Here is a 25404-nt window from a genome sequence, read left to right on the forward strand (position 1 = left end):
ACACGTGAAGTCAGTTCAGACACTGCCAGCCTGATTCAGGTCATTCCCCTCATCAGGCTTTTGCAGAAGAAGCTGGAGAGATTGAAGGAGAAGCTAAAACAGAGCGATTCCGCTAGGCATGTGGGACTTGTGGATGGAGCCCTTAATTCGCTTAACCAGGATTCACGGGTTGTCAATCTGTTGAAATCAGAGCACTACATTTTGGCCACCGTGCTCGATCCTAGATTTAAAACCTACGTTGTATCTCTCTTACCGGCAGACACAAGTCTGCAGGGGTTCAAAGACCTGCTGGTGAGAAAATTGTCATGTCAAGCGGAACGTGACCCGTCAACAGCTCCTCCTTCACATTCTCCCGCAACTGGGGGTGCGAGGAAAAGGCTAAGAATTCCGAGCCCACCCGCAGGGCAGTCTGGAGCGAGTGCTGACATCTGGTCCGGACTGAAGGACCTGCCAACGATTACTGACATGTCGTCTACTGTCACTGCATATGATTCTCTCACCATTGAAAGAATGGTGGAGGATTATATGAGTGACCGCATCCAAGTAGGCACGTCAGACAGTCCGTACGTATACTGGCAGGAAAAAATAAGATTTTACTTACCGATAAATCTATTTCTCGGAGTCCGTAGTGGATGCTGGGGTTCCTGAAAGGACCATGGGGAATAGCGGCTCCGCAGGAGACAGGGCACAAAAAGTAAAGCTTTTCCAGATCAGGTGGTGTGCACTGGCTCCTCCCCCTATGACCCTCCTCCAGACTCCAGTTAGGTACTGTGCCCGGACGAGCGTACACAATAAGGGAGGATTTTGAATCCCGGGTAAGACTCATACCAGCCACACCAATCACACCGTACAACTTGTGATCTAAACCCAGTTAACAGTATGATAACAGCGGAGCCTCTGAAAGATGGCTTCCTTCAACAATAACCCGAATTAGTTAACAATAACTATGTACAATTATTGCAGATAATCCGCACTTGGGATGGGCGCCCAGCATCCACTACGGACTCCGAGAAATAGATTTATCGGTAAGTAAAATCTTATTTTCTCTATCGTCCTAGTGGATGCTGGGGTTCCTGAAAGGACCATGGGGATTATACCAAAGCTCCCAAACGGGCGGGAGAGTGCGGATGACTCTGCAGCACCGAATGAGAGAACTCCAGGTCCTCCTTAGCCAGAGTATCAAATTTGTAAAATTTTACAAACGTGTTCTCCCCTGACCACGTAGCTGCTCGGCAAAGTTGTAATGCCGAGACCCCTCGGGCAGCCGCCCAAGATGAGCCCACCTTCCTTGTGGAGTGGGCCTTTACAGATTTAGGCTGTGGCAGGCCTGCCACAGAATGTGCAAGTTGGATTGTGCTACAGATCCAACGAGCAATCGTCTGCTTAGACGCAGGAGCACCCATCTTGTTGGGTGCATACAATATAAACAACGAGTCAGATTTTCTGACTCCAGCTGTCCTTGCAATATATATTTTTAATGCTCTGACAACGTCCAGTAACTTGGAGTCCTCCAAGTCACTTGTAGCCGCAGGCACTACAATAGGCTGGTTCAGATGAAATGCTGACACCACCTTAGGGAGAAAATGCGGACGAGTCCGCAGTTCTGCCCTGTCCGAATGGAAAATCAGATATGGGCTTTTGTAAGATAAAGCTGCCAGTTCTGACACTCTCCTGGCCGAAGCCAGGGCTAGAAGCATGGTCACTTTCCATGTGAGATATTTCAAATCCACCTTCTTTAGTGGTTCAAACCAATGAGATTTTAGAAAGTCCAAAACCACATTGAGATCCCACGGTGCCACTGGAGGCACCACAGGAGGCTGTATATGTAGCACTCCCTTAACAAAGGTCTGGACTTCAGGGACTGAAGCCAATTCTTTTTGAAAGAAAATCGACAGGGCCGAAATTTGAACCTTAATAGATCCCAATTTGAGACCCATAGACAATCCTGATTGCAGGAAATGTAGGAATCGACCCAGTTGAAATTCCTCCGTCGGAGCACTCCGATCTTCGCACCACGCAACATATTTTCGCCAAATTCGGTGATAATGTTGCACGGTTACTTCCTTCCTTGCTTTAATCAAAGTAGGAATGACTTCTTCCGGCATGCCTTTTTCCTTTAGGATCCGGCGTTCAACCGCCATGCCGTCAAACGCAGCCGCGGTAAGTCTTGAAACAGACAGGGACCCTGCTGAAGCAAGTCCCTCCTTAGAGGTAGAGGCCACGGATCTTCCGTGATCATCTCTTGAAGTTCCGGGTACCAAGTCCTTCTTGGCCAATCCGGAACCACTAGTATCGTCCTTACGCCTCTTTGCCGTATAATTCTCAATACTTTTGGTATGAGAGGCAGAGGAGGAAACACATACACCGACTGGTACACCCAATGCGTTACCAGCGCGTCCACAGCCATTGCCTGCGGATCTCTTGACCTGGCGCAATACCTGTCCAGTTTTTTGTTGAGGCGAGACGCCATCATGTCCACCATTGGTCTTTCCCAACGGGTTACCAGCAAGTGGAAGACTTCTGGATGAAGTCCCCACTCTCCCGGGTGAAGATCGTGTCTGCTGAGGAAGTCTGCTTCCCAGTTGTCCACTCCCGGGATGAACACTGCTGACAGTGCTATCACATGATTCTCTGCCCAGCGAAGAATCCTTGCAGCTTCTGCCATTGCACTCCTGCTTCTTGTGCCGCCCTGTCTGTTCACATGGGCGACTGCCGTGATGTTGTCCGACTGGATCAACACCGGTTTTCCCTGAAGCAGAGGTTCTGCCTGGCTTAGAGCATTGTATATTGCTCTTAGTTCCAGAATGTTTATGTGAAGAGACGTTTCCAGGCTCGTCCATACTCCCTGGAAGTTTCTTCCTTGTGTGACTGCTCCCCAGCCTCTCAGGCTGGCGTCCGTGGTCACCAGGATCCAATCCTGTATGCCGAATCTGCGGCCCTCCAATAGATGAGCACTCTGCAACCACCACAGAAGAGACACCCTTGTCCTTGGAGACAGGGTTATCCGCAGGTGCATCTGAAGATGCGACCCTGACCATTTGTCCAACAGATCCCTTTGGAAAATTCTTGCGTGGAATCTGCCGAATGGAATTGCTTCGTAAGAAGCCACCATTTTTCCCAGGACTCTTGTGCATTGATGTACAGACACCTTTCCTGGTTTTAGGAGGTTCCTGACAAGCTCGGATAACTCCTTGGCTTTTTCCTCCGGGAGAAAAACCTTTTTCTGAACCGTGTCCAGAATCATCCCTAGGAACAGCAGACGAGTTGTCGGCATTAACTGGGATTTTGGAATATTCAGAATCCACCCGTGCTGTTTTAGCACTTCTTGCGACAGTGCTAATCCCATCTCTAGCTGTTCTCTGGACCTTGCCCTTATTAGGAGATCGTACAAGTATGGGATAATTAATATGCCTTTTCTTCGAAGAAGAATCATCATCTCGGCCATTACCTTTGTAAAGACCCGAGGTGCCGTGGACAATCCGAACGGCAGCGTCTGAAACTGATAGTGACAGTTTTGTACAACGAACCTGAGGTACCCCTGGTGTGAGGGGTAAATTGGAACGTGGAGATACGCATCCTTGATGTCCAAGGATACCATAAAGTCCCCCTCTTCCAGGTTCGCTATCACTGCTCTGAGTGACTCCATCTTGAACTTGAACTTCTTTATGTACAGGTTCAAGGACTTCAGATTTAGAATAGGCCTTACCGAGCCATCCGGCTTCGGTACCACAAAAAGGGTGAAATAATACCCCTTCCCTTGTTGTAGAAGAGGTACCTTGACTATCACCTGCTGAGAGTACAGCTTGTGAATGGCTTCCAAAACCGTCTCCCTTTCGGAGGGGGACGTTGGTAAAGCAGACTTCAGGAAACGGCGAGGTGGATCTGTCTCTAATTCCAACCTGTACCCCTGAGATATTATCTGCAGGATCCAGGGATCTACCTGCGAGTGAGCCCACTGCGCGCTGTAATTTTTGAGACGACCACCCACCGTCCCCGAGTCCGCTTGAGAAGCCCCAGCGTCATGCTGAGGCTTTTGTAGAAGCCGGGGAAGGCTTCTGTTCCTGGGAAGGAGCTGCCTGTTGCTGTCTCTTCCCTCGACCTCTGCCTCGTGGCAGATATGAATAGCCCTTTGCTCTCTTATTTTTAAAGGAACGAAAGGGCTGCGGTTGAAAAGTCGGTGCCTTTTTCTGTTGGGGAGTGACTTGAGGTAGAAAGGTGGATTTCCCGGCTGTAGCCGTGGCCACCAAATCTGATAGACCGACTCCAAATAACTCCTCCCCTTTATACGGCAAAACTTCCATATGTCGTTTTGAATCCGCATCGCCTGTCCACTGTCGCGTCCATAAAGCTCTTCTGGCCGAAATGGACATAGCACTTACCCGTGATGCCAGTGTGCAGATATCCCTCTGTGCATCACGCATATAAAGAAATGCATCCTTTATTTGTTCTAACGACAGTAAAATATTGTCCCTGTCCAGGGTATCAATATTTTCAATCAGGGACTCTGACCAAACTACCCCAGCACTGCACATCCAGGCAGTCGCTATAGCTGGTCGTAGTATAACACCTGCATGTGTGTATATACTTTTTTTGGATATTTTCCATCCTCCTATCTGATGGATCTTTAAGTGCGGCCGTCTCAGGAGAGGGTAACGCCACTTGTTTAGATAAGCGTGTTAGCGCCTTGTCCACCCTAGGAGGTGTTTCCCAGCGCTCCCTAACCTCTGGCGGGAAAGGGTATAATGCCAATAATTTCTTTGAAATTATCAGCTTTTTATCAGGGGCAACCCACGCTTCATTACACACGTCATTTAATTCTTCTGATTCAGGAAAAACTATAGGTAGTTTTTTCACACCCCACATAATACCCTGTTTAGTGGTACCTGTAGTATCAGCTAAATGTAACGCCTCCTTCATTGCCAAAATCATATAACGTGTGGCCCTACTGGAAAATACGGTTGATTCGTCACCGTCACCACTGGAGTCAGTGCCTGTGTCTGGGTCTGTGTCGACCGACTGAGGCAAAGGGCGTTTCACAGCCCCTGACGGTATTTGAGTCGCCTGGACAGGCACTAATTGATTGTCCGGCCGTCTCATGTCGTCAAACGACTGCTTTAGCGTGTTGACACTATCCCGTAGTTCCATAAATAAAGGCATCCATTCTGGTGTCGACTCCCTAGGGGGTGACATCCTCATATTTGGCAATTGCTCCGCCTCCACACCAATATCGTCCTCATACATGTCGACACACACGTACCGACACACAGCAGACACACAGGGAATGCTCCTAACGAAGACAGGACCCACTAGCCCTTTGGGGAGACAGAGGGAGAGTTTGCCAGCACACACCAAAAGCGCTATATATAACAGGGATAGCCTTATAATAAGTGCTCCCTTATAGCTGCTTTATATATATCAAAATATCGCCATAATTTTGCCCCCCCTCTCTGTTTTACCCTGTTTCTGTAGTGCAGTGCAGGGGAGAGACCTGGGAGCCGTCCTGACCAGCGGAGCTGTGAGAGGAAATGGCGCCGTGTGCTGAGGAGATAGGCCCCGCCCCTTTTCCGGCGGGCTCGTCTCCCGCTATTTAGTGAATCCAGGCAGGGGTTAAATATCTCCATATAGCCTCTGGGGGCTATATGTGAGGTATTTTTAGCCTTTATATAGGTTACATTTGCCTCCCAGGGCGCCCCCCCCCAGCGCCCTGCACCCTCAGTGACTGCGTGTGAAGTGTGCTGAGAGGAAAATGGCGCACAGCTGCAGTGCTGTGCGCTACCTTTAGAAGACTGCAGGAGTCTTCAGCCGCCGATTCTGGACCTCTTCTGACTTCAGCATCTGCAAGGGGGCCGGCGGCGCGGCTCCGGTGACCATCCAGGCTGTACCTGTGATCGTCCCTCTGGAGCTGATGTCCAGTAGCCAAGAAGCCAATCCATCCTGCACGCAGGTGAGTTCACTTCTTCTCCCCTCAGTCCCTCGTTGCAGTGATCCTGTTGCCAGCAGGACTCACTGTAAAATAAAAAACCTAAGCTAAACTTTTTCTAAGCAGCTCTTTAGGAGAGCCACCTAGATTGCACCCTTCTCGGCCGGGCACAAAAATCTAACTGGAGTCTGGAGGAGGGTCATAGGGGGAGGAGCCAGTGCACACCACCTGATCTGGAAAAGCTTTACTTTTTGTGCCCTGTCTCCTGCGGAGCCGCTATTCCCCATGGTCCTTTCAGGAACCCCAGCATCCACTAGGACGATAGAGAAAGAGGCAATTTGGAGGCCCTTGCACAAACTGGCTTTATTCTACCTAAGTTGCCCTCCCTCCAGTGTGTACTCCGAAAGAGTGTTTAGTGCAGCCGCTCACCTTGTCAGCAATCGGCGTACGAGGTTACTTCCAGAAAATGTGGAGAAGATGATGTTCATTAAAATGAATTATAATCAATTCCTCCGTGGAGACATTCACCAGCAGCAATTGCCTCCAGAAAGTACACGGGGACCTGAGATGGTGGATTCCAGTGGGGATGAATAAATAATCTGTGAGGAGGGGGCTGTACACAGTGAAAGGGGTGAGGAATCGGACGATGATGATGAGGTGGACATCTTGCCTCTGTAGAGCCAGTTTGTGCAAGGAGAGATTGATTGCTTCTTTTTTGGTGGGGGCCCAAACCAACCAGTCATTTCAGTCACAGTCGTGTGGCAGACCCTGTCGCTGAAATGATGGGTTCGTTAAAGTGTGCATGTCCTGTTTATACAACATAAGGGTGGGTGGGAGGGCCCAAGGACAATTCCATCTTGCACCTCTTTTTTCTTTCATTTTTCTTTGCATCATGTGCTGTTTGGGGACTATTTTTTGGAATTGCCATCCTGTCTGACACTGCAGTGCCACTCCTAGATGGGCCAGGTGTTTGTGTCGGCCACTTGGGTCGCTTAGCTTACTCACACAGCTACCTCATTGCACCTCTTTTTTTCTTTGCGTCATGTGCTGTTTGGGGAGTGTTTTTTGGAAGGGCCATCCTGCGTGACACTGCAGTGCCACTCCTAGATGGGCCAGGTGTTTGTGTCGGCCACTTGGGTCGCTTAGCTTAGCCATCCAGCGACCTCGGTGCAAATTTTAGGACTAAAAATAATATTGTGAGGTGTGAGGTGTTCAGAATAGACTGAAAATGAGTGGAAATTATGGTTATTGAGGTTAATAATACTTTGGGATCAAAATGACCCCCAAATTCTATGATTTAAGCTGTTTTTGAGGGTTTTTTGAAAAAACACCCAAATCCAAAACACACCCGAATCCGACAAAAAATTTTCTGTGAGGTTTTGCCAAAACGCGTCCGAATCCAAAACAGGGCCGCGGAACCGAACCCAAAACCAAAACACAAAACCCGAAAAATTTCCGGTGCACATCACTAGTCCATACACAATACGGCTTGGAGCACTATGGCAGGTGCAGTTTCTTCGACTATGTATGTCCTCTGATGTGAGCAGCTGTGCGTCTCTGTATGCAACCGCTTACAGCGACACTGCCGCAACATTACCATGTGATGCAACCTCTCCACGTGCCTTTCAGTTACCCCTCCTATTACCACCCAGTCACAGTCCAGAAACTCCACTTTCATTTCTGCTACCGTGCATCCAAATTTATATTGCAACCCTGCACATACAAAATCGGGACGTATGCTCGTTGCAACCCAGGCACATGCACAGAAAAAATAAGAATTTACTTACCGATAATTCTATTTCTCGGAGTCCGTAGTGGATGCTGGGGTTCCTGAAAGGACCATGGGGAATAGCGGCTCCGCAGGAGACAGGGCACAAAAAGTAAAGCTTTAGGATCAGGTGGTGTGCACTGGCTCCTCCCCCTATGACCCTCCTCCAAGCCTCAGTTAGGTACTGTGCCCGGACGAGCGTACACAATAAGGAAGGATTTATGAATCCCGGGTAAGACTCATACCAGCCACACCAATCACACTGTACAACCTGTGATCTGAACCCAGTTAACAGTATGATAACAGCGGAGCCTCTGAAAAGATGGCTCACAACAATAATAACCCGATTTTTGTAACTATGTACAAGTAATGCAGATAATCCGCACTTGGGATGGGCGCCCAGCATCCACTACGGACTCCGAGAAATAGAATTATCGGTAAGTAAATTCTTATTTTCTCTATCGTCCTAGTGGATGCTGGGGTTCCTGAAAGGACCATGGGGATTATACCAAAGCTCCCAAACGGGCGGGAGAGTGCGGATGACTCTGCAGCACCGAATGAGAGAACTCCAGGTCCTCCTTAGCCAGGATATCAAATTTGTAGGATTTTACAAACGTGTTTGCCCCTGACTAAATAGCCGCTCGGCAAAGTTGTAAAGCCGAGACCCCTCGGGCAGCCGCCCAAGATGAGCCCACCTTCCTTGTGGAATGGGCATTTACATATTTTGGCTGTGGCAGGCCTGCCACAGAATGTGCAAGCTGAATTGTATTACACATCCAACTAGCAAAAGTCTGCTTAAAAGCAAGAGCACCCAGTTTGTTGGGTGCATACAGGATAACAGCAAGTCAGTTTTCCTGACTCCAGCCGTCCTGGAACCTATATTTTCAGGGCCCTGACCACATCTAGCAACTTGGAGTCCTCCAAGTCCCTAGTAGGCGCAAGACACCACGATAAGCTGGTTCAGGTGAAACACTGACACCACCTTAGGGAGAGAACTGGGGACGAGTCCGCAGCTCTGCCCTGTCCGAATGGACAAACAGATATGGGCTTTTTTGAGAAAAAAAACCCACCAATTTGACACTCGCCTGGTCCAGGCCAGGTCCAAGAGCATGTTCACTTTTCATGTGAGATGCTTCAAATCCACAGATTTGACTGGTTTTAAACCAATGTGTTTTGAGGAATCCCAGAACTACGTTGAGATCCCACAGTGCCACTGGAGGCACAAAAGGGGGTTGTATATGCAATACTCCCTTGACAAACTTCTGGACTTCAGGAACTGAAGCCACTTCTTTCTGGAAGAAAAATCGACAGGGCCGAAATTTGAACCTTAATGGACCCCAATTTGAGGCCCATAGACACTCCTGTTTGCAAGAAATGCAGGAATCGACCGAGTTGAAATTTCTTCGTGGGGCCTTCCTGGCCTCACACCACGCAACATATTTTCGCCACATGTGGTGATAATGTTGTGCGGTCACCTCCTTTCTGGCTTTGACCAGGGTAGGAATGACCTCTTCCTGAATGCCTTTTCCCTTAGGATCCGGCGTTCCACCGCCATGCCGTCAAACGCAGCTGCGGTAAGTCTTGGAACAGACATGGTACTTGCTGAAACAAGTCCCTTCTTAGCGGCAGAGGCCATAAGTCCTCTGTGAGCATCTCTTGAAGTTCCGGGTACCAAGTCCTTCTTGGCCAATCCGGAGCCATGAGTATAGTTCTTACTCCTCTACGTCTTATAATTCTCAGTACCTTAGGTATGAAAAGCAGAGGATGGAACACATACACCGACTGGTACACCCACGGTGTTACCAGAACGTCCACAGCTATTGCCTGAGGGTCTCTTAACCTGGCGCAATACCTGTCCCGTTTTTTGTTCAGACGGGACGCCATCATGTCCACCTTTGGTAATTCCCAACGGTTTACAATTATGTGGAAAACTTCCCCATGAAGTTCCCACTCTGCCGGGTGGAGGTCGTGCCTACTGAGGAAGTCTGCTTCCCAGTTTCCATTCCCGGAATGAAACACTGCTGACAGTGCTATCACATGATTTTCCGCCCAGCGAAAAGTCCTTGCAGTTTTTGCCACTGCCCTCCTGCTTCTTGTGCCGCCCTGTCTATTTACGTGGGCGACTGCCGTGATGTTTTATCCCACTGGATCAATACCGGCTGACCTTGAAGCAGAGGTCTTGCTAAGCTTAGAGCATTATAAATTTACCCTTAGCTATATTTATGTGGAGAAAAATCTCCAGACTTGATCACACTCCCTGGAAATTTTTTCCTTGTGTGACTGCTCCCCAGCCTCTCGGGCTGGCCTCCGTGGTCACCAACATCCAAAACTGAATTTCTGTAACCACCACAGGAGAGACACCCTTGTCCTTGGATATAGGGTTATCCGCTGATGCATCTGAAGATGCGATCCGAACCATTTGTCCAGCAGATCCCACTGAAAAGTTCTTGCATGAAATCTGCCGACTGGAATTGCTTCGAAGGAAGTCACCATTTTTTTTTTTACCATGGCCCTTGTGCAATGATGCACTGATTTTAGGAGGTTCCTGACTAGCTCGGATAACTCCCTGGCTTTCTCTTCCGGGAGAAACACCTTTTTCTGGACTGTGTCCAGAATCATCCCTAAGCACAGGAGACTTGTTGTCGGGATCAGCTGCGATTTTGGAATCTTTAGAATCCACCCCTGCTGTTGTAACAGTATCCGAGATAGTGCTACTCCGACCTCCAACTGTTCCCTGGACTTTGCCCTTATCAGGAGATCGTCCAAGTAAGGGATAATTAGGACGCCTTTTCTTCGAAGAAGAACCATCATTTCGGCCATTACCTTGGTAAAGACCCGGGGTGCCGTAGACAATCCAAACGGCAGCGTCTGAAACTGATAGTGACAGTTCTGTACCACGAACCTGAGGTACCCTTAGTGATAAGGGCAAATTTGGGACATGGAGGTAAGCATCCCTGATGTCTCGGGACACCAGATAGTCCCCTTCTTCCCGGTTCGTTATCACTGCTCTGAGTGACTCCATCTTGATTTGAACCTTTGTAAGTGTTCAAATTTTTTTAGATTTAGAATAGGTCTCACCTAGCCTTCTGGCTTCAGTACCACAATATAGTGTGGAATAATACCCCTTTTCTTGTTGTAGGAGGGGTAATTTAATTATCACCTGCTGGGAATACAGCTCGTGAATTTTTCCCATACTGCCTCCTTGTCGGAGGGAGACCTTGGTAAAGCAGCCTTCAGGAGCCTGCGCAGGGGAAACGTCTCGACATTCCAAACTGTACCCCTGGGATACTACTTGTAGGATCCAGGGGTCCTGTACGGTCTCAGCGTCATGCTGAGAGCTTGTCAGAAGGGTTGGAACGCTTCTGTTCCTGGGAATGGGCTGCCTGCTGCAGTCTTCTTCCCTTTCCTCTATCCCTGGGCAGATATGACTCTTATAGGGACGAAAGGACTGAAGCTGAAAAGACGGTGTCTTTTTCTGCAGAGATGTGACTTAGGGTAAAAACGGTGGATTTTCCAGCAGTTGCCGTGGCCACCAGGTCCGATGGACCGACCCCAAATAACTCCTCTTCCTTTATACGGCAATACACCTTTGTGCCGTTTGGAATCTGCATCACCTGACCACTGTCGTGTCCATAAACATCTTCTGGCAGATATGGACATCGCACTTACTCTTGATGCCAGAGTGCAAATATCCCTCTGTGCATCTCGCATATATAGAAATACATCCTTTAAATGCTCTATAGTCAATAAAATACTGTCCCTGTCAAGGGTATCAATATTTTTAGTCAGGGAATCCGACCAAGCCACCCCAGCTCTGCACATCCAGGCTGAGGCGATCGCTGGTCGCAGTATAACACCAGTATGTGTGTATATACTTTTTATGATATTTTTCCAGCCTCCTGTCAGCTGGCTCCTTGAGGACGGCCCTATCTATAGACGGTACCGCCACTTGTTCTGATAAGCGTGTGAGCGCCTTATCCACCCTAAGGGGTGTTTCCCAACGCGCCCTAACTTCTGGCGGGAAAGGGTATACCGCCCATATTTTCTATCGGGGGGAACCCACGCATCATCACACACTTCATTTAATTTATCTGATTCAGGAAAAACTACGGTAGTTTTTTCACATCCCACATAATACCCTCTTTTGTGGTACTTGTAGTATCAGAAATATGTAACACCTCCTTCATTGCCCTTAACGTGTGGCCCTAATAAGGAATACGTTTGTTTATTCACCGTAGACACTGGATTCAGTGTCCCTGTCTGTGTCTGTGTCGACCGACTAAAGTAAACGGGCGTTTTAAAACCCCTGACGGTGTTTTTGAGACGTCTGGACCGGTACTAATTGTTTGTCGGCCGTCTCATGTCGTCAACCGACCTTGGCGCGTGTTGACATTATCACGTAATTCCCTAAATAAGCCATCCATTCCGGTGTCGACTCCCTAGAGAGTGACATCACCATTACAGGCAATTGCTCCGCCTCCTCACCAACATCGTCCTCATACATGTCGACACACACGTACCGACACACAGCACACACACAGGGAATGCTCTGATAGAGGACAGGACCCACTAGCCCTTTGGAGAGACAGAGGGAGAGTTTGCCAGCACACACCAAAAACGCTATAATTATATAGGGACAACCTTATATAAGTGTTTTCCCTTATAGCATCTTTTTTATATATTTCTAACGCCAAATTAGTGCCCCCCCTCTCTGTTTTAACCCTGTTTCTGTAGTGCAGTGCAGGGGAGAGCTTGGGAGCCTTCCCTCCAGCCTTTCTGTGAGGGAAAATGGCGCTGTGTGCTGAGGAGATAGGCCCCGCCCCTTTTTCGGCGGCCTCGTCTCCCGCTCTTAACGGATTCTGGCAGGGGTTAAATATCTCCATATAGCCCCCGGAGGCTATATGTGAGGTATTTTTAGCCAAAAAGGTTTTCATTTGCCTCCCAGGGCGCCCCCCTCCCAGCGCCCTGCACCCTCAGTGACTGCCGTGTGAAGTGTGCTGAGAGGAAAATGGCGCACAGCTGCAGTGCTGTGCGCTACCTTAAGAAGACTGAGGAGTCTTCTGCCGCCGATTCTGGACCTCTTCTCGTTTCAGCATCTGCAAGGGGGCCGGCGGCGAGGCTCCGGTGACCATCCAGGCTGTACCTGTGATCGTCCCTCTGGAGCTAATGTCCAGTAGCCAAGAAGCCAATCCATCCTGCACGCAGGTGAGTTCACTTCTTCTCCCCTAAGTCCCTCGTTGCAGTGATCCTGTTGCCAGCAGGACTCACTGTAAAATAAAAAACCTAAGCTAAACTTTTCTAAGCAGCTCTTTAGGAGAGCCACCTAGATTGCACCCTTCTCGGCCGGGCACAAAAATCTAACTGAGGCTTGGAGGAGGGTCATAGGGGGAGGAGCCAGTGCACACCACCTGATCCTAAAGCTTTACTTTTTGTGCCCTGTCTCCTGCGGAGCCGCTATTCCCCATGGTCCTTTCAGGAACCCCAGCATCCACTAGGACGATAGAGAAATATCCCTCCACTGACTCTGACTGAGAATATGGCCCTAAATCAGGTTATGCACCAGCTCCAGTATGGACCAGTTTACCTAATATGTGCACCTGTCCGACGTGCCCAGTGGCGTAACTAGAAATTTATCTCCCCCAAGCCAAAAAATTCTTCGGGCGTGGCATTGCAGGAAAAGACTACCTTATACCCCAGTTTTGCAACCTGCACGTCCAGACGTTAGCCACCACAGGAAAGAAAAATAATCCTGATTCATGCCCCTTACATTATTTGTCATTTTTCCTCCTTATAGTAATGCCCAGTATACATTATGCCACATACTGCAATGGCCCTTAGACATTATGCCACACACAACAATGCACATGACGCAATATGCACACACCGTAATGCCCCCGACACATTATGCCACACACCGTAATGCCCCCGACACATTATGACAGGAATCGCAATGCCCGTTATACATTATGCTACACACTGCAATGCCCCCGATACATTATAGCACATACAATGTCTGTGACACATTATGACACACACTGTAATGTCCGTGATACATTATGCCACACACTGCAATGCCCGATACATTATAGCACATACAATGCCTGTGACACATTATGACACACACTGTAATGTCCGTGATACATTATACCACACACTGCAATGCCCGATACATTATAGCACATACAATGCCTGTGACACATTATGCCACACACTGCAATGACCTTGAGACATTATACCACAATGCCCGTGATATAGTATACCATACACCGTAATGCCTGTGACACATACCGCATGAGACATTATACCACATACCACAATGCCCGTGATATAGTATACCACACACCGTAATGCCTGACACATTATGACACACACCGCAATGTCCGTGATACATTATGCCACACACTGCAATGACCCTGAGACATTATACCACATATCACAATGCCCGCGATATAGTATACCATACACCGTAATGCCTGTGACACATTATGACACACACCGCAATGTCCGTGATACATTATGCCACACACCGTAATGCCCATTACACATTAAGTCCTACAGTAAGGCTTCTAATTACTTTTCAATTACCTGCTCGTTGTCAGGGGTTTCATGCACTGGGTGTCATGCTCGTTGCCAGGGGTTTCATGCTCTTGGTTCCATGCACGGTGCCAGGGGTTTTCATGCTCAGGGTGTCATGCTCGTTGCCAGGGGTTTCATGCACTGAGTGTCATGCTCGTTGCCAGGGGTTTCATGCACTGGGTGTCATGCTCGTTGCCAGGGGTTTCATGCACTGGGCGTCATGCTCGTTGCTAGGAGGTAGTCCTTGTTGCTAGGGCTGTGCTCCCATTGCCACATATGTCCCCAGTGCCAGATATTCCCCCACGGTGCCAGGTACTCACATGCCCCCAGTGCCAAATATAGCCCCCCCCCCATGTGCCAGGTACACATATACCCCCCCAGTGTCACATATGCCCCCAGTGCCAGATATTCCCCCACAATGCCACATATGCCCCCAGTGCCAGATATTCCCCCACAGTGCCACATATGCCCCCAGTGCCAGATATTCCCCCCCAGTGCTATATATGCCCCCAGTGCCACATATGCCCCAGTGCCAGATATTCCCCCCCAGTGCCACATATGCCCCCAGTGCCAGATATTCCCCCCCCAGTGACACATATTCCCCCCCCGTGCCATATATGCCCCCAGTGCCAGATATTCCCCCCCAGTGCCACATATGCCCCAGTGCCAGATATCTCCCCCCCCTGCCACATATGTCCCCAGTGCCAGGTTTTCCCCCCAGTGCCATATATGTCCCCAGTGCCAGATATTAACCCCCCCCTCCCTGCCAAATTTGCCCCCAGTGCCAGATATTCCCCCCCAGTGCCAGATATGCCCCCTCAGTGCGTCCCCCCCCCCCACTTCCTCCGCCGCCGCTCCCCTGCTGTTAGGAAGGACACGGAGGGCACAGCGCACGCCTCCCTGCGTCCCTCCTGGCTCTCCGGCGGCCGCGGGTCACTCTAATAAAGGAAGTGCTCACAAACGGCACTTCCTTTATGAGACCCGCGGCCGCCGGAGACCCAGGAGGGACACAGGGAGGCGTGCACTGTGCCCTCCGTGTCCCTCCTAACAGCAGGGGAGGGAAGGAGACCGCAGACTGACATGCGGACGCTCGTCCGCATGTCAGTCTGCACTAAATCAGTGGCGCCCCCGCAGCCCCTCGCCCCCAAGCCACCGCGAGGGCTGCGGGGGCAGTAATTACGCCACTGGACGTGCCGGTGCATTGCGGTGCATATGCATGCAAAGTTCAGATCTGATCGCAGTCTGTGAGAAAACGTAGCCTAGCAATCAGGTCTGAATCAGCCCTAATTTAGATCTGATCCCAGCAGCAAATTTGTTAGCTAATGGGCAAAACCATGGTGGGTAATTCCAAGTTGATCGCAGCAGGAATTTTGTTAGCAGTTGGGCAAAACCATGTGCACTGCAAGGGAGGCAGATATAACATGTGCAGAGAGAGTTAGATTTGGGTGGGTCATTTTATTTCTGTGCAGGGTAAATACTGGCTGCTTTATTTTTACACTGCAGATTAGATTGCAGATTGAACACACCACACCGATATCTAAAGGCCCATACACACTTGACGATGCACACGCCGTTAACGACTTCCCTTGAACTTCCCTTGAACAGCTGAGCAAACGACATGAGCATACACACTACCAACGACCAAAGACCAAAGACCAACGACCAAAGACCAAAGACCATTCATCGTTGAAGCATCCAAGCTGAACAGTTTATTAAAATAATGAGCTGGGAACAGGGCTGGTGAACAGTGGCTTGGTCGTTGGTCTTTCACACCATACACATTCAACGACGTCTCTGGTCGGTAACGACCATAGTGGAAATTGAGCATACATGCTCCACAGATAAGCAAGGGTCATTAACGTCCCGCGGGGCCGCGCATCGGTGGTCGTCGGATGCATACACACTTGACGATATAATGAGCAACGTCGTTGATGAGGGCTGAAATGGACGACGTCGCTCATTTTATCGTCAAGTGTGTATGGGCCTTAACTCTCTCTGCACATGTTAAATCTGCCTCCCCTGCAGTGCACATGGTTTTACCCAACTGCTAACAAAATTCCTGCTGCGATCAACATGGAATTACCCCCCATGTGAACTGCAGGTGGGGCAGATGTAACATATGCAGAGAGAGTTAGATTTGGGTGGGTTATATTCAGCGGCGGATTGGGAATCAAAAGTGGCCCTGGAATTTTTTTAAAAGTGGCCTCATGTGGGCGGCCCCGAATTAACTGTAGGTGGAGCCAATACCAAAGTAGGCGGGAATAATCCTTCAAAATGTAATGTACATGGAGTTACACCAACAAAAGGCAGAACATGTTATATTAGCTGGATGTAACATATTAAAAGGTTTAGAAAGTATTGTGCTGTAGCAGACAGAAGTAATTAAGAAATTAAAACTGGGGTGACATTTAATCCTCTGCACACTCACTAAATAAATTGTAAGGCAATCATAGCTACTTCATGATATATTCTGTTACAGTGGTTCTCCAGCTGGGTCCTCACGGGGCACAAGCAGGGGTGCCACGGTATGTGGTCCAGGACCAAAACAGTGATTGGCAGCCACTATGACTGGTTTTGCCTATTTTAAACGTAGGGACAGAGAACGAGATGCAGCAGGGATGTATGGACAGAGAGAGGCCGCAGGGAAGTATGGACAGAAGCAGCAGGGATGTAGGGACACAGAGGCAGCAGTAACATACAGTAGGGACACAGAGAGAGAGAGAGCTATTAGTGGTGACAATGGGCGAGCGGTGAAAGGCTGTGAGTGATAAGGGGGGTAGCGGGTGTGGGGTGACAGGCTATGAGGGGGGGTAGCGGGAATGGGGTGACAGGCTCTGATTGGGGTCAATGGGAGTGGGGCGACAGGCTGTGAGCGAGAAGGGGGTGTAGTGGGTTCGGGGTGAAAGGCTGTAAGTGGGGGTAGTGGGTATGGGGTGACAGGCTGTGAGTGGGTTTAGTAGGAGTACCGGATAAAAAAATATACTCACCTGAAATCTAAGGCTTCTGTGACTGGATGGCTCTCCTCCGCCAGGGACAGGCAGCTGTCAGCAGTCACCAGACTGTGTGGTGACCTCCATTCTGTGGGTACGCAGCTCCACAGAAGTTCTTCTTCCCCTGACACAGCTTGGCACACGTGTGATGTCATCACAAGGGGCGGATTTAATTCATTAAAAGACATTGGGAGGAAGAGCTGCTCGCCCCACCCCCACTTACGTCTTTGGTGACGACAGAGAGAGAGACAGGGACAGACTGAGAGAGGCAGTGGGGACAGAGAGAGACAGCAGGGACAGAGAGAGATAGCAGGGATATAGAGTGGCAGACAGGGACAAAGAGAGAGATCAGTAATAGAGAGAGACAGCATGGTCAGAGAGAGACAGCAGAGAGAGACATCAGGCATAGAGAGAGACATCAGGCATAGAGAGAGAGACAGCAGGGTCAGGGAGAGACAGCAGGGTCAGGGAGAGACAGCAGGGACACAGAGTGAGAGACAGCAGGGACGTAGTGAGAAAGCAGGGTCAGAGAGAGAGAGAGAGAGAGAGAGAGAGAGAAAGACAGCAGGGACAGAGAGAAAGAGCAGGGTCAGAGAGAGATAGTAAGGATAGAGAGAGCAGAGTCAGAGAGAGAGAGAGAGAGCAGGGTCAGAGACAGTAGGGACAGAGAGAGAGAGAGCAGGGTCAGAGAGAGAGACAGTAGGTACTATGTAACATTACCAACTTGCAGTAATGAGCCCTACACACATACCGATCCACCTCTGAGCTGCCCGACGGCGGATACGGCTGACAGGCGACCTGGCGGCAGGGGGAGTTGACAGGGGAAGTGAAGTTTCCACAATCCCCGTATCACCCGGCTCCATAGCACTGCATGCTAATATGGACAATCTCGTCCATATTGGCCTGCATGCATAAGCGACGGGGCACCAACGATTAACGAGCACGGGGCCGCGCTTTGTTAATCATTGGTGCCTCCACACTGCACGATATGAACGAGTTCTCGTTCATTAATGAATGAGAACGTTCATATCGTGCATTTTATCTGCCAGTGTGTAGGGCCCATAAGGAATTACGGTTCCGCTCTGCAGAAGTCTCCCAGTCAGTGCAGCCGTGCATGGGGGATGCCGTGGAGGAGCGGGAGTCGGAACCTGCGGCAGCTTACATTCGCAGCAGTGTGAGGAGGTGGAGCTATAAGTGAAGAGAGAAAAGGGCAGTGTGCTGTGTGGTGTGACACGGCGGCTGCTGCTGCGCGTCAAATCAGCAAACATCCCCAGCCGAGGTCACTCACCCACACTTGTGGAGATGTCACACCCGCAGGACTGCTGCCTTCCCTCCCTCCCGCTGGGACCCGCGGCGGCACAAACTGCTGATATGGCAGAAATGTAAAAAAATGAAAAATACACACACATGGTGCAAAGCCTCCAGGATCTGGACATCCCACCCACCCATGATGCTCCGTGGGCAACTTCCCCATCCCCGCCCTTACATACTCCTATTGGCCCGGCAATGACATCGGGTGTGGCTACCCAGTTTCACACTCCCCGACTACCGCTACAGATCGGAGGCGGAGCAGTGGGAGGCTGGCAGAGCTCTTCATTCAGTAAACACCCTTAAAAGACGCTGCACAGGGTACACTGACCTGGCCGGCTGCACCCTCCTCTGTTAGACCTGTCATGGCACCCAGTGCAAGCACCCTGCTCGCCCCGCCCTAGATACGCTTCTGGTTGTCTGTCGCTATTATTCACTTGTCTCCCTCTCTCCCCCCAATCAGATCTCCATTTATTTACCCAGGCAGATCTCTATGTACCACTGGTACTGTAGCTCTGCAGGCAGCATGTCAGTCTACAAAAAATGTCCTGCAAGCTGTAGTGCCAGTGCTACATGGAGATCTGTCTGATTGGAGCAATCAGGACAGACTCACTGCCCCCATTTCTCAAGTCCTGGCTGCTTCTTCCCTCCCTGTAGACAGGCCAGCGTCACATCACAGTGGTGGCCCAAGAGCATAGTGCAGAACGAGGTCATAGTAGACTTATACTACTCACCTCTCCTGCTGAACATCATAGCCGTTCCCTTTCCCCTGAGGTCTGCGCCAATGACATTCGGCGCGTGGACCTCCTCTTCCTATCAGCTGAAGTGGTGGGAGCCGAGCCTGTTCTCCCATCGGCTGACGGCCGCAGCCCCCACTGTGTAAACCGGGTCACCTGGGTGAGATGGGGGTGGAGCCTGCTCTTTCAGCGCCCGGTGGCCGCGTCATACTGATATTGCTCAGCACGGTATCAGGGGGTGAAGCACGGGGGGCGGGGCCACGTAAGACAGTCGGCCCCGCACACCAATCGGCCCACCGGTATTCTCCCCGGTACAGTCTGTGGCCAATCCGGGCCTGGTTATATTGTTTCTGTGCAGGGTAAATACTGGATGCTTTATTTTTACACTGCCATACACTGTAGATTTCAGTTTCAACACACCACACTCAAATCTAACTCTCTCCGCACATGTTATATCTGCCCCACCTGCAGTGCACATGGTTTTGCCCATTAGATAACAAATTTGCTGCTGCGATCAGACCTGAATTAGGCACAAGGTTCACTAGGAGTAGGAGACCCTACTACTGACCTAGAGTCTAGTGTGCATGTGCAAGTCTCTGAGGAAATGGCACAGTGGCCATTTTCCCGGTGATTTTCCTACTGCACATGCACAAAATGGCAGGAACGGCAGACATTTTCCCTGTAATTTGTGCAGTGCTGATGCCATCAGTGAGGGACTCCAAAGGGGTAAATATTAAAGAATTGGGTGCACCTATTAGTATGATGCAGTACATGTCATTGGCAGATACTGAAAGTAGTGTTGCCATGTGAGTATCGCTTGGAGGACAAGTCAGCAATATCACTGTGCAGGTGTGCCATAAACCATCATCGTTACATTACATCCCCCATATTACCTGACTGACCCAGACCCCAACCCCCTTCATCCCTACACCACATGCATCCTTCCTGGACACCCAAACTGTCAGGCATGTAGTAAATCACATTACATGATTACATTACATCCCGATCTCCTGCCATTTACTGTACATTATTCAATTGGAAAATAATGAATTATTATTATTTATAAGTTTGCTCCTTCTATTAATTATGTAAATGCAGTGTAGTGATACTTTTAGCCAGCAGATGTCACTGCAGCAATTGCTGTCTATGGAAAGCATTACGCTAATCTGGAATCTTGGTGAAACAGCAGGATACAAACTGCTGCAGTGTGTTACACGGGATTTAGAATTTTGGATGATGCATGATACAGCGATGGGATTATTCTAGGTGCAGTGAGTGGGAACAGCTGCTACAGCATATGTGTAAATGTGAGAACATTGGTGCATGTTCTACTGCACATGTTCTCAAACTCGGTCCTCAGGACCCCACACGGTGCATGTTTTGCAGGTCTCCTCACAGAATCACAAGTGACATAATTAGCTCCACCTGTGTACCTTTTAAAATGTGTCAGTGAGTAATTAATACACCTGTGCACTTGCTGGGTTACCTGCAAAACATGCACCGTGTGGGGTCCTGAGGACCGAGTTTGAGAACCACTGTTCTACTGTGATCACAGCACCAGTAGCCGCATAATGTAATGCTCCAATCTTGTGGTTTTATTCCAGCTAAACCCCACATGGCGGATCCTATAAAGATCACAGCGGATTCTTCTCGTGTTGAGTTCTCCCTGACCCTGCGGACATTCTGGCCTCATCATATAAACATAGATTGGCGCTATGAAACTAATAAGAAAACATTTCCATTATCTCCCAAACAAGCGATTACAGTACATGATGACTGCACAGCGGATGTCACCAGTGAGTGCAGCCTTCCTATAATGGTATTTACTGACCCAGAGGTCAGAGTGCGTGTAACATGGAATCATGAGGCTATGGAGGAGCCGGAGACTAGATCACTGTCTATAAGAGGTAAGAACACACTGTGTATACAGGACCGATAACTTATTATAGAGCTATGTATACTATATATGGTGCTGGGCAACAGACGCCAAACCTAATGTTCCTTAAATGTAAACATTTATACTTATTTATTTTTTTTCCGCATCTTTAAAAAGTGAAAGAATTGCATCCAGTAAATTTCAGACCTAAATGTCATTCACATAGGGATGACAATGCAATGCATTTGATATGTTTTTTAGTCAAGATGCAATTAATTAATTCATTAATTAATTAATTGGATATTTATCCAACAATTACAGAACACCATTAATATGTTTTCAGTGAGATGTGATTTTCTGGCAGCTCCTACTCAATGTAGTTAATTCTGTTGGGAAATCCCATATACAGTAGTTTGGCGCAGGAAAGCCGATGTTCTAGCTCAGAATTACTATTGCACCCTTAAAAATGTTTCAGCTAATCAACTGACACGACTCCTGTTGTACTCCCAGGAGATGGACTGCCACCCAGTGATAGCAAATTTGAGGAAACATTTTTGTGCCGGCTGTGCGACGTCACACGCAGCTGCAGGGGCGGATCCAGAAGAAAATGATAGGGGGGGCACCATGGAAGGGGCAAGTACATTTGCGTGTTGGCTTCGATGCATGTGAGGTGGCGCTTCTTATACACTGCCCACAGTTGTAGCGCTCATTATGCAATGTCCACTGTACTGGTAGTGCCCCTTATATAGACCACATAGTAGTGGTGCCCCTTATGCAATGCCCGTATTGCCCCCAGTAGTAATGTTGCCTGTAGTAATGCCCCCAGTCATTATGCCCCCAGTGGTAATGCCCCTGCAGTTATGACCCCAGTAGTTTACCACCCCCCTTTAGTTTAGCCTCCCAGTGGTAATGCCCCCACTAGTTTAGCCACCAGTAGTAATGCCCCCCTGTCGTTTGCCCCATTGTAGTTTAGCCCCTGTAGTTATGCCCCCCTTATAGTTTAGCCTCCAGTACTAATGCCCCCAGTAGTTTGGCCCCTGTAGTTATGCCCCCAGTAGTTATGCCCCCAGTAGTTTGACCCCCCTGTAGTTTAGCCCCCAAGTAGTAATGCCCCTGTAGTTTAGCCCCCAAGTAGTAATGCCCCTGTAGTTAAGCCGCCAGTAGTAATGCCCTCCTGTAGTATGCCCCCAGTAGTTAGCACCTTTGTAGTTGGCCCCCAGTAATAATGTCCCCCAGTAGCTTGCCCCAAGTAGCTTGCCCCCAGTAGATGCCCCCAGTAGATGTCCCCCAGTAATAATGTCCTCCAGTAGTTTGCCCCCAGTAGTAATGCCCCCAATAGATGACCCCCCCAGTAGTAATGCCCCCAGTAGATGACCCCCAGTAATAATGTCCCCAGTAGCTGCCCCCAATAGATGACCCCCCCAGTAGTAATGCCCCAAGTAGATGCCCCTCTGTAATAATGCCCCCAGTAAAAATGTCCCCATTAGGTGCCCCAAATAGATGACCCCCCAGTAGTAATGCCCGATGTAAGTGCCCCCAGTTATAATGCCCCCAGTAGTAATGCCCCCCCCCCCAGTAGTAATGCCCCTTGTTGATGCCCCCCCCCCCCAGTAGTAATGTCCCCCCGTAGTTTTCCCCCAGGAGATGCCCCCGCTGCATTAAGGAATAAAAAAACATAATACTTACCGAGCCCCGTTCCCGGGCCGCTGCAGTCCTCCTCCCGGCTGGCGTCCTCTCCTCAGCACTATGAGAGAGATGAGAGAGACGTCATGACTGACGTCTCTCCCATAGCGCACGGCGCAGTGACGGTGCCGGAAGCCGGAGCTCAGTACTGAGCTCCGGCCTCCGGCTACCGCTGTGCAGGAAGACGGGCGCCCGCTGGTAACACAATCTCAGCGGGCACCCGTCATCTCCCTGTGCGGCGCCGACACCGCGGGGGGTAGGGTCGGGGGGAAGCCACAAATGACAGGGGGGGCACGGGCCCGAGTGCCCCCCCCCTGGATCTACCACTGCGCAGCCGCTCCAATCAAGAAAATGTCAGCGGACCACAAGTATACGCAGCCTAGCAGCGGCTGCAGGGGGTCTTCCACAGTTGCTGCAACCGTGATTAAATTGCTGTCGCAGCCACTGGGCAGGCCATTCTGCATGCCTTGCCCTGAGATGGGTGGCCCCCAGCATGCAAAAGAATGCATTGCAGATTCTGCTTTTTAGCCCGTGATTGATAGATTATCAGTATAGTCTTAGCAGCACTGGGTACATCATTCATTTGGAACACAGCTGTTTCCTCCCTGTTACCTCACTCTAGTTCAGTGATGTGCGGTGAGGTCAGAGGCTGGGGAGGCACAAATGGCGGTGGCTCTCAGTGCCGGGAGCCTGTCTTACCCCCTACACAATTTATGTCCCTGCACTACATCCATACAAACACAGGGAGAAATTACATACAGTAATAGCCAGGTCACAGCCTTCACCCTAGTGTTGTGAGTAAACTGGTGCATACTAACCTCTGGGTGAGGTGCCCCCATTGCCCCCTCACCTGCAGAACACTGCTGGCCTGGTGCAGCAGGTTACACAGAGCAATATAGTCATCAGTGATCTTGTCAGCAGCACCTGGGGAGGTAGAGCAGGAACAGTGGCGGATTGGTACGCCGGGATGGATTGCCAGTGGGCTGAGCTCCATCCTTTCCATTGTGGCCGTCTCACTCCCCCCCCCCCCCCTACCCCCCCCCCCCCTCCCTCCCTTCCCCGCCAGCGCTGGGCCGATTCATTTCTTGTCAACACTGCAGCCGCAGCTTAGGCTGGAGCTGCGGCTATGAAGTTGCTGGATGCTGCCCACCCACTATGCCCCTCACACACTGCCCCCTGGCCCTCACACACTGCCCTTGTACCCAGTACCTCACACACTGCCCTTGTACCCAGTACCTCACACACTGCCCTTGTACCCAGCACCTCACACACTGCCCTTGTACCCAGCACCTCACACACTGTCCCCTGTACCCAGCACCTCACACACTGTCCCCTGTACCCAGCACCTCACACACTGCACCCTGCCCCTCACACACTGTCCCCTGTACCCTGCCCCTCACACACTGTCCCCTGTACCCAGCACCTCACACACTGTCCCCTGTACCCAGCACCTCACACACTGTCCCCTGCACCTCACACACTGCACCCTGTACCCTGCCCCTCACACACTGTCCCCAGCACCTCACACACTGCACCCTGTACCCTGCCCCTCACACACTGTCCCCAGCACCTCACACACTGCACCCTGCCCCTCACACACCGACCACTGTACCCAGCACCTCACACACTGTCCCCTGCACCCAGCATCTCACACACTGTCCCCTGTACCCAGCCCCTCACACACTGTCCCCTGTACCCAGCACCTCACACACTGCACCCTGCCCCTCACACACCGACCACTGTACCCAGCACCTCACACACTGCCCCCTGCACCCAGCACCTCACACACTGTCCCCTGTACCCAGCCCCTCACACACTGTCCCCTGTACCCAGCCCCTCACACACTGTCCCCTGTACCCAGCCCCTCACACACTGCACCCAGCACCTCACACACTGCACCCAGCACCTCACACACTGCACCCAGCACCTCACACACTGCACCCTGCCCCTCACACACCGACCACTGTACCCAGCACCTCACACACTGCCCCCTGCACCCAGCACCTCACACACTGTCCCCTGTACCCAGCACCTCACACACTGCACCCTGCACCCAGCACCTCACACACTGCACCCTGCCCCTCACACATTGTCCCCTGTACCCAGCACCTCACACACTGTCCCCTGTACCCAGCACCTCACACACTGTCCCCTGTACCCTGCCCCTCACACACCGACCACTGTACCCAGCACCTCACACACTGTCCCCTGCACCCAGCACCTCACACACTGTCCTCTGTACCCAGCCCCTCACACACTGTCCCCTGTACCCAGCCCCTCACACACTGTCCCCTGTACCCTGCCCCTCACACACTGTCCCCAGCACCTCACACACCGACCACTGTACCCAGCACCTCACACACTGTCCCCTGCACCCAGCATCTCACACACTGTCCCCTGCACCCAGCATCTCACACACTGTCCCCTGTACCCTGCACCTCACACACTGTCCCCTGTACCCAGCCCCTCACACACTGTCCCCTGTACCCAGCACCTCACACACTGCACCCTGTACCCAGCACCTCACACACTGCACCCAGCACCTC

At 50.5% G+C, this 25404-nt stretch overlaps 1 protein-coding gene across 1 annotated transcript in view; it reads left to right on the plus strand.

Moving 5' to 3' along the window:
- LOC134944448 (uncharacterized) overlaps positions 1-25404 on the plus strand; it is a 252162-nt gene that overhangs the window by 118424 nt on the left and 108334 nt on the right. Inside the window, exon 10 of the mRNA XM_063933023.1 lies at positions 20904-21206. Coding sequence (XP_063789093.1) covers positions 20904-21206 — 303 coding nt within the window. The remainder of the gene's footprint in view (positions 1-20903; positions 21207-25404) is intronic.

The sequence above is a fragment of the Pseudophryne corroboree genome, chromosome 7 (assembly GCF_028390025.1).
Source record: "Pseudophryne corroboree isolate aPseCor3 chromosome 7, aPseCor3.hap2, whole genome shotgun sequence".
Classification (NCBI taxonomy): Eukaryota; Metazoa; Chordata; class Amphibia; order Anura; family Myobatrachidae; genus Pseudophryne; species Pseudophryne corroboree.